Genomic DNA, 11261 nt, shown 5'->3' with positions numbered 1-11261 from the left:
CATAAAGATATAGGGCTCATGGTGAATGTGTCCAGACGTCCGTGTTTGTACTCCACTCAACTTTGTATTCGTTATAGGATTTATTAGATTGATCACTGTTCGGTATCTTCACTTTTTCATCATGTCAAAGCCTGTTGTTACGTGGAGCCCTGTTTTCAGGGTCTCATTCGGACCAGTACCTTTCACTCTAATTCCGAACACTTGGCAAGGAACAAAGCATTACCTAAATTAAGGGTATTTAGTGTGTCTGTGTACATGTAGTGAATCCGGGACCTCTTGGTTCCAAAGCGATCAATAAATAATAAAAAACAATAATTAGGGTACTAACAGACAATCTGTCAATTCAGCCTCCAAGAGATGTAGACACTACATGTATACTTAATTATCTTAGGCGAGGGGTTTCTTCCAACTTGCATCAACAGGTTTGAAAGTAAAACATCATTGAACACCATTCGATGAAAATGTGTTGTTGTTTTATTTTTGAACAAAATGAATAAAGCTTCAACATAATCTATCTCAATATATAGGGCTACAATCATATTTGTAGCAGTTTAGTTAAACTACGTAAAACAATATTGTTCTTAAGAACTACGAACTATTTTTAAAAGCGAATTTCTCTATTCATATTTATCTGTATCCTTCATCTATTGAAAACAAATTATGTAAAATTACTGTACAAATGTTCCTAGATGTTTCCACTAAAAGCACAAATATTTTACACTGTGAACAAAATTCATGTTAAAATCATGAATTAACAGTAACCAGAAATATGAATTACATGTACCATATCTAATGTGATACTGATCACCAATCACATCACCTTTCTCACCTAGAGCAACAGTTCTGTAATTTCTTTAAAAAATAACAGACTGAAAACAGTTAAAAAATAGAACTTTCGCACTATTCTCTACATTCAGAATCCCCCCCCCCCCCCCCCCCCCTGAAAAACTCCTTCCATGTGCAATCTAATAATCGTTTCAAATTTCATAACATTTGTGAATACTTTTATTTTTCTTCCATTAAAAAATGAGACTTTCGATTTATAATGACGTACAGGTACATTACAAAATAGGAATCGGAAACACGAATAATTTAATCAAAACTTTCCATTCTGTAGTACTTAATATTTTTATCACACGTCATTTTTGCTAGATATATATAATTAGTTCTGGATTATATAGACTCTAATTCTATAGTTACGTATTCTACATGTATACACAGATGCATTCGCACTACCACAGCCTTCGTATATTTCCCCATTCATTGTGCTTCTTCAGTGTGACTCTTCATGTGAGTAGACAGGTGTGTTCTGCTCGGATAACTCCTCCCACAAACAAAACAACAGTAAACATCTGATCCCTTGTTATGCACAGTGGAGAGGTGATATTTAAGTGCCGTCTTTGAATTGTATGGTTTTCCACAGTCCGTACAAATTATCGCATGTCCATGGTTACTGACCGCAAACAGGTGCTCACTGAACGCGTGTCGGGGGAATTTTCCATTACACACATAACACTGTACATAATCTGCAAAGAAAAACAAAAACCAAGATTTAAATATACCAAAACAATGTTAAACCGAAAGCTTCAGCTATCATACTGAAACTTTGAAAATAATTGAAATCTAATAAATTGTGTTTAATATGGTGGTTATTTTGATTTCTTTAAACTCTATTCTAAGAACATTACAATGTGTATTGATTGCCATTACATATCTAACGAAGTATGTTTGAAACCTTCACGATATCAATAATGATTTTCAACTAAGATATTGTAGAATTGATTTTGAACTTTTCGTGAATTTCATTAATGAAGTTGCACATAATTGCCCACAGAGAGGCTTGGTATCGAACTTCACTTTCTCATAAAGGCTTAGTTTCCTGTAGATTGTCACTGACCATTATGCTTTTACTAAGAGTGGCCATTTATATGCTACAATGCTTCTTACAGAACAACTAAACAAGACAAACTATAGGAAGGTGACTCTAAACTAGCAAAAGAAGTTTGTCAAAGCAGGTATCTCTAACAAACTGAGGAAAATTGTATTTTTGATAAAAATAGCAACATAGGAAAAAGGCATCATATTAATGTGTTACAAAGCTGATGTCTTTGCAAGCTCATATGACCTCCCAATGACCTAAAGTAATTGGAAAATACAGTTAGGGGCGGAATCTACCAAGTGTACTTTTTCTTCTTCTTTTTTTTATACACAAAATTGACATTTCTATGACACAGACAGTTCCACATTCAATTAATACTTTGGGATCATCTCATTTCGTGGTGATCCAGTTTTCATGTTTTTCGTTATCTCGTAAATTTTAAAACCTAAGTGAAGAACACAATTTTTATATTGTTTCCTATATGCACGAAATTATATCCCAACCAATTCAAACAGGAAATTCATCACGACGAATTTCAATGATTCCCTAGCGTTGAAAACCTTAACTGACTTTATTACCCTACAATCCACATTTAAAAGCTTTATTTCATCGCAAAGAAAGTACATATCTGTCCATTGAAGATAAAACTTGCATACTTACTTAAGACGCAAGGTTCGTAGGGTACATGGAATTATATTTATATCACAATCACGTCATTTTCTTTCTAGACAAAGGGTCAGCGTACGTATGTTTCATGAAAGTCAAATCATTTAGTCATTGTCTTAGAATCCAATCAGACGGTTACTTCTAAGTTTTGGTGTTAGAATAAACACCATCAGCCCAAAATTAATTATTATATACTAAGCAAATGTTTCTACTGTAGCAATGAAATAAATTTGAAACATATGCATGTATAGCTAAGTTAAGCTATAAAACCATCTACAACGATGGTCCATGAGAGTTCGGACACCGAATTACATAAAACAAAATTTGGACAATATACAAGTGAAATTCATTATTTATTTTTGATAATCTATTTCAGATACACTATATAGTTGAACTCTAGTTATATAATCCACTACGTTTCTTCCGTAACCATGTAATGTTTTTCATTTAACATAGATTCAAAACTATAATTTCAAGACCAGTGCTACAGTTGAGGATGCCTAGCTATGAGAACATCCCCAAGACGGTTGCACCCTTCATATCACTGTTGCCAGTCCTGTCTATAGCAGCAATGTAACATGTTATGTATATCGGTCAAAATTTTATAAATCATCCAATCATTTCGTAGACTAGATAATTCTGAAATCGACATTTCAGTGCAGCATTCTAATGATCTTTTTTTCATTTCCCGATAGACTGTCTGCATTTCTGATACCTCAGATGAACACCTAGATTTGATTTGTGTTTGTAAGACCTTTTGCAGTATGGACAAACAAAGCATGCCAAGTCGGAATGGCTCCGTTCATGGTCCAGAAGATAACTCCTCGTGGGAAACGATCGCTCACACTTATCGCATTTGAAATTTCTATAAAATGAATGCACGACTGATAAGTGATACTTCAACGCCGAGCGAGAATTGAAAGGTTTACTGCATTTTAAACACATTTTCTTGTATCCATGGAATTGAACATTTTCGATGTGTGTCGTCAATTCTTCAGTTGAATGAAAATATGTTTTACACACGAAACAGCGAAGGGGTACGTTGAGTTGGGCAGCTGCCATTCCTACTGGAAGTGAACCTTCACCTAAGAATAAATTAAATGTTTATTACAATTCAGAAAGAAATGAAAGAAATTTAATTCCCTCGTAGTTAAACAATGTTAAGGATTTTGTAGGTAAAAAATCAAATTTGCATCCAGTATGACGGATTTTGTAGCTAAAGTTCAAATTTACATCCAGAATGAATCGTTGTCTTTCAATACAAAATTTCTTAGTGCAAAATCCAGATAATATCCCTACTCTAACAAAATACAGAGATAAAATGCATCAAAAACACTACTCCCTTGAAATGACTGATCCATCCATTTATTTTCTTTCAAAGACACCAAAAGTATAAATCAATCCATCTACCTTCACTTTCCTTGTTTCAAACTACAAGTTTTCTCATGACGCAACATCACATGTTTATGTTTGAATTCACTTGAACACAAAGAACATTTCCATGGTCTATTGTCAGAATGGACTTTCTTGTGCACCATTAGAACAGACTTGGCAGAGAAAGCTTTATTACAGATTTCACAGCGAGGACAATCTTTTCCTTCTTCGTGCTCCATGCGTTGATGCTGTAGTTGACCCGTCACAGTTTTAAAACCCTTTCCACAAATATGACATATAATAGCAAATCCATGATTTCGCACAGAATTGTAGTGCTCTAACAGGGCTTGTGCATTCGGAAACCATGCCAGACAATATTTACACAACGACTTTTCAGACCGGAAAAACACATCTTTCCTAATCAATCTTTCTTGCATTATCTGTGAATGGAGAACTCCTCTTCCCCGCTGTCCTGTAAATATAGAAAATACCACGGATAATTAAGACCTCGAAGTCATTGCCTTTATCAAATGAACACCTGCACATCCGAATACTGTGACCATCATCAGTGGTAAAAACAAATATATAGAAGCTCAAACATTAGCAGTAGTTTGCCTCATCATACTTCCGTGATTCTGCCCTTTCCTTCAAATTTAACACCCTTCGTTCAGCAACAAGACTTGCACATTAATTTCCGCAGTTAATGTAAGTGGGTTTTTTTTTTAAATATCGCATGTTCTACCTTTTCCGATTCACTCAATGTTTAAAATGTTTAGCTCTGTGTTATATATAGACAATTCAAGCATAGTGAACTCCATTCTTGGTGAAAAATATGATAATTTCAATGTCGAAATACATAGGATATGTTATCTACCAGCTTTCATCGTGAAGTAAACAGTGACACATGAAGAGGAGAGAAGGGGGATAGTCACTTCCTCTACACGGAGAAAGAGAGAATATAGTATGTATTTATGGGGCTCGGATATTCCAATCCCAAAATAGTAAATTTCCAGTCTAGTTTCCTATACTGATATGAACATATAAAGACAAAAATTAATGAATTATAACTATAAGACTTTTGATGACGTTTCCAAAATTATCAAATATATGAGCTAATGGGGGTATCGACCCGCGGTCCCCAATCAAGATCCTACCATTGATATAGGCGGTCTGTAGACCTCTGGCTTATTTTATAAACAATGCCTCACCCCTGATAAACTGGTGTGTGCCAGAGGGAGTAAATGTAGAAGAAGAAACGCTAATAATGTGGATATTTCTTACATCCAAAGTAGTCACAAAAGAAAAAAAATCATGATGACCTTGTGTTGCATATAGTAATAAAAGTCTCTACAACTATGAAATTCTACCGTAAAATTGATCTTCCAATCACCTTAACTACCACCAGAATACACCACAGAACACGTATAACTATAGTCTTAAAAACATTCCCTTAACATAACGAATTTAGATGTGACCATCTTAATTCCGAACATAGATGTTTTCACACAACGCCAAAAGATCTGGATAAATAACAAGACAGTTGGTCTAGGACCTTGTGATTTTTTTTTCTTCAATTTCATTTCTCGATGAAGTAAATTTTTTCAAAGACATGCAAAGCATTATTTAATGAAAAGTTTATGAAGATTGTTGATTATATCAATACCCCAAATGACCCTGGCAAACAAGCGATCTTTGATAAGTGTGTGCAATATACCCCGGTATATGTTTAATAAATAAAATATTTGTTTTGTCAGACTTTTGCTTATGACAAAATATATAGAACCCGGTTGTTGTTTTTTTCTTTCATTTTATAGTTGCGAATACGCGCTTCAAGCACTAAAATTCTGTTAAATATAACCTCATTTGCTGAGAGATCTGCGTTCTTTACCATTTGATACACTGCCATTATGATATATAAACAGCTTTTGTCTTTGTCACTATATCCGAAAAAAACAAACAACGAAAGATCGCTAGCGCTTAACGCCACAGTTATTCCCTATACCCAACTTTTCAGGTAGGAAGTTTAAAGAAAAATTACATATATCTTGTCCAGGAATGTGGAAGCTGAATCATGGAAACATTTTTAAAAATACTAGTGCATGTAATAAATAATCTTAGAGGTGATTTTCAACCATATCATATATGATGATAAATATTCCACAAGCATGTCTAACTACATGCAGATACATGTTTCAGAAAACATGCAACAATGTTTTCTGCAGTCCAAAACTATTTCAAACAACGCTAAATGACCATTTCTTTTATTCATGAATGACGTAAATATTTCTAAAATCAGTCAAAATACAAGTATAACAAAGTTTATGGAGAGACAAATGAAAAGTACTCGGGTATTTTTGTGCCAAAGAATTTTGTATACGGTTACCCTAGCTACTTCTTATTTCCTCGCCTAATTTTGGCATGACATATATACTATTACTAGTCCGTATAACATATACTATTACTAGTCCATAAAACAATCAAATTTCTTCTGTAACACAATACATCAAGACATTCAACCAAAACATCAAAGACTCAAAATAGTTTACAATCGTGATGATCGAGTTAATGTTCCATTAAGATACACATACACTGAAATTAACATTTTCAACAGGGTATCGAAAAACTGCTATTTTTGTCTCCTTGAGCATCTAGCCACATGGTCCTTTAAATTACTTTTATGTTTGAATCCTTCGGAACATATCGGACAGGTAAAATATCTTAGCTCTGAATGTCGTTTCATGTGTCTTACAAGATGGCTTTTACTTTGATTTGCTTTACCGCAAACTTCACACTTGTGTTTAGTGTTCATTGTCTGATTATGGTACATGTCCCAGTGGCGTTGAAAACTGTGCAAATTAATGTATCCTTTCATACAAACAGGGCAAATCCTTGCAAAACCATGATTGTTAACCTCTTCAAAGTGCTTTCGCAAGTCCTGAGACGAATACTGGCAATACGGGCACCTGCCAACAGTTGAGAAGGAAGTCTTTCCATCTAATCTGATCGGTTGTCCAAGACCTAAATCAAGAGAAAACTTGTTGAAGAACGTCATTTATATATTATTAGAACCTAAATTTATCAAACGAATGCATTATTGTGGAACACACGTCAGAGAACTTCGTGATTCCTTTATCCTTACACCCGTCGGAATATTAACTGCTGTGAAGAAGAACATTCAAAAGTATTGTACCACAATACATGCGAGAAGTGGTGTAAAAATCAAATAAGAATTAGCAGCTTCATCATCCTTCCTCACAATAAATTAAATACTAGGCATTTTAATACTATGGAGAGCTGCTCCTTTAGTAAAACCGAAACTCCGAAATATTCTTATCTTGTGATCAGTCATCCAAACATTTTTGTTACACACCATTCTGATTCTACTCACAAAAACTCTGAAGTTGATATTAAAAAGATTCTAGAGTTTCCCATAGTCAATATCTATAAAATTATGGATCAAGCTAACGTTCTGTTGGAAATTTCAAGGGCATAAATTGTGTTCCTTTACTATCTGACCTGTTTTTGTTGTCTTATGAAGCAGAATGTATTCCCAAATACAGAAAAAGAATAAATCACTTGCTGCCGTGGCCTTCAACAGATCACGATACATCGAAGACATTTTATTTATGATCAATATTCACTTCCACTTGCATATCCATTCAATATATCCCAGTGAACTAGAAATAAGACACCATTCTTCTACATCTGCTTCATATTAGGATGTTTTATTGAACATAGACATTAACGGCAAACTAACGTCAACTTAATGACAAATGGGATCTCGATCGTCAACTTCTACATTAATGTTGCCAATATTCCATTATCACCTGCATTTGGTGTGTTTGTATTATCCCAAGTATTCAATACGTGAGAGAATATTCTGCGTATGATCAATTTTTCAACCGAGGCAGACTACTGACAAATAAGTTGATATTACAGGGGTTTTAACATTCTTGTTTAAAATCAGAATTTCACAAATATAATCTATAAACTATATAATCATTATAATCTTATTTGCAAATACCATCTCTCTGACGTGTGTTATGCTATATGTCTGGCAGTTCCTTACATAATGATTTTGACTACGGATTACTCCGTTTACCTGATCACGAGGATTCTCGGCGGTGTGACTTGCCAACTGGGTATGCTTACTCTTCCTAGACACCTGGCCTACCATTATGTTTCAAGGGGTCCGTGTTTGTCATACTCTCAAGTTTGTATTCCTTATAAGTTTTATGAAATCGATGGTATTTCGTCTTCACCTATATTCATGTATTCTAATTATGACCTTGCAAATGATTATTTCCTCCGCTTTTTTAAATAACCGAAAATGACTCAAAATAAACACCTAAACAACGTTGTAACTATATACATATTTATTTATAAAAGCACATAATTGACAAGAACTATCAGAGGCATGGAACACTAATAATAGAAGTATTGTAGTTAAAGTAAAAATAGCTTTGGTGGATGCTAGTTATCCATTTTTATCCACTTGATACGTTTGCAACTTCTTTTGATGTGTTCTTTTAAACTTGATTTGTGCTTGTAAGTTTCCCCGCAGTGGCTGCATTCAAAATTTCTCTTTGTAGAGTGGGATATCATGTGTCTTCTAAGATGAGCAAAACTAACTTGAGATTTCCCACAAATATTGCATACAATTATTCTGGTTTGTGAAACATTTATTTGGTCCGTCGCTGTCTCTCGACAGTGTTCTAAGCCTTCGCTTGTTGGGAAAGTGGTCCGACAAAAGTGACTGGAGCTTTTGGGAGCAGATGTACTTCTCACAACGGTGTCTGTAATATATAGTAAAACAGGAGTGTTAGGAATTTTCCACGTGTTTCTCTAGTCCAAAAAGGTCCCTTTATATAATAGAGGAATTTATGAAATTAAATTAGGAGGCAGGGTTTTTATGTTTCTGTCAACAATCGTCTGAAACCAGGAACCACCAAAAAAGTTAATATATTATTATGCTTGATAGTGATATTTATATCATAACCTTCACTTCTTTCTTAAATCATATTTCTTTCCTTGAAATGATCAAAATACGAACCGTGTTTAAGCTTCATATCTACCTTTTCCACACATTAACTTAACAAGTTGAAAATTCCATAGGTATCATTGAAATTAAGGAAGTATGAGAGAGAGAGAGAGAGAGAGAGAGAGAGAGAGAGAGAGAGATAGAGAGAGAGAGGAGACACTCAGATTTTGGACGGATACGGATACCATCAGATGGTTATCATCAATTTGAATTAAAATCATCTGTACGTGGAAGAATTCCATAATACGCATTGGCATTAAATGCACTAAAATACTGTCAACTTGGGATAACAATTGCATAAACTGAAAGGTAATGAAATATGGTTTATCAACTAAAAACCAAAAGCTTTCAAAGCTTCAAACAAAACATCTGGTTATTTTCACATACATCTATCAATAATCCCACATCTGTTCCCACGCACTTACATGTATATCTATGAAGCAAATGAACACATACTTGATACATATATGAAACCATTCACACTGACCTCAACACTGCGTCTGGTAAATTCCAAATCTTAACACTTTCAACATTTTGAAACTTATTTCTTTACATCTGTTTAAACTTAGTTATTTGTTTCCATTCTACCAATTATCTTGGCTGCATTCTTTTGACTTGAAGGAGTAAAGACAGATTGGCACATCACCAAATACATGGATAATCAAACTCTCTTCCAACATTTATTGAAGATCAAATTAATTCCATAAATGCTAAGTACACACAAAATAAAACTGAAGAAACAATAGTACACCTTCCACAACACAATTTACAGGACACAAAAGTGTTAACATGTAGCAAAGCATTAAATTTGTTTCAGCATAAAACATTCTAGTTAATTGTGGCTTTTTCGTGAATTAAAAAATGCCTCTTCAGAACATCGTGTCGTTTAAATGACTTATTGCAAAATGGACAAGAAAAGGGTTTCTCTGAAGAATGCGTTGACATGTGTCGCTTCATGTTACCCGAATACTGAAACGATTTGAAACAGACAGGGCAAACAAACTGTTCTGCAGAATAATGCGACTTCTGAATATGTGCGTCTAGTGTTGGGCGATTCTGAAAGTATTCTCCACACTTGCAGCAATACAGTACACTCCGGGTGTGTTTCTCGTGTTCAAGAAGATTGTCTACGTTGACAAATGGGGTCCCGCAGATGTAGCATTTAATGAGAGGATCTTCATCAGTCTTCAATGTACGCTTGTTGGATCCTGAGGAAATAAAACAATGGTATATCTATCACAAACGGGTATCATGATTTGTATCTATTGCATATATTAACACACCAACCGATTTTGACAATCTCACAGAAAAACTAGACGGACAACCATCACAAACTACAACGACTGCATAACCTATCGTCTTTCCCCGACAGAATCACAGATACTGTCACGTACGAATCTGAATAAAATCAACTGCGGAGACATATTTATCTCGATCCACCATAAAAATACTGAAATATCTGTAAACTCGAAAGAATCCATAAATATTCCCATCAACCACAAAACTATTCAGAAAGTCATACGATCCGCTACATCTTGGATTATGTATGCATCAATGTCTATAGACCTTCTGTCCCATATGATACAACACTCCATTTTCCACCTCAAACTTGTCTTTATTTCGCCAGTGCTGTAAATAAGCATTCTGCTGTTCTCTGTTCCTCTGCTTATGGGGAATTCTGAATCTTCCCAACACCAAATCAACAATGGTATCGTAACGTTCACTCCGCAAAAATCGAATTGGGCGAGGCTTCGGTTCATCAAATCCACCAGGGGTATCTGTTAAAATAAAGGCATTCCTAAAATAACTCATCAAGTGAACAAGGAACGATGATCCTAAAACTCATTTTCTGTGTAAGTTCACTCTTGCCAAACAATAAAACCACTTGCAAAACATAGATACAAATTGAAACGTCATGGAATACATCAGGTCTGCCATCTTAAGCATGCAGAAACAAGTCGTCTTGTAGTTTCGTAGTTACACCCATTACATGGGGGGACTCATGTCAAAATATGCATTTTAAGTTTGGTTGCAAAATCAAGCGTATGCTTTAATCCTCTTCATCAATTTTTTCTTCAAATTTATTTCGAAGAGCTCAATTCGGTTTTCACTTTATATAACTGCCCGTTCTACGTTCCAGTGAAATTCTATATACCTATGCCGATAAAGCTGTATTCGTTGTTAATTGTTGTTTAACATTCCATTAGAGAATTTTTCACGCATGATAAGAGGGATGCGTGTTTGCCATACTCTTGATTTTGTGTTCTTCATAGGGTTTATGACATTGACCACTGTTCCATT

At 34.7% G+C, this 11261-nt stretch overlaps 1 protein-coding gene across 7 annotated transcripts in view; it reads right to left on the bottom strand.

The window, feature by feature from the left end:
- Nucleotides 1-454: 454 nt before the first annotated feature.
- Nucleotides 455-11261, bottom strand: part of LOC125645899 (zinc finger and BTB domain-containing protein 17-like) — a 60308-nt gene continuing 49501 nt past the window's right edge. The window contains exon 6 of one of the 7 annotated variants that reach the window (XM_048871864.2): nt 455-1526. In XM_048871864.2, the coding sequence (XP_048727821.2) occupies nt 1261-1526 (266 nt within the window). In that variant the 3' untranslated portion in view covers nt 455-1260. Of the gene's footprint in view, nt 1527-2881; nt 3631-3956; nt 4392-6163; nt 6938-8277; nt 8716-9626; nt 10739-11261 lie in introns of those variants that run through there. The other 6 variants (XM_048871854.2, XM_048871853.2, XM_048871856.2 and 3 more) reach the window with 6 other exon arrangements.

Source organism: Ostrea edulis, chromosome 6 (assembly GCF_947568905.1).
Source record: "Ostrea edulis chromosome 6, xbOstEdul1.1, whole genome shotgun sequence".
In the NCBI taxonomy this organism is placed as follows: Eukaryota; Metazoa; Mollusca; class Bivalvia; order Ostreida; family Ostreidae; genus Ostrea; species Ostrea edulis.
Note: the sequence above shows the minus strand (reverse complement) of the source record. Positions and strands in the feature narration are given on the sequence as shown.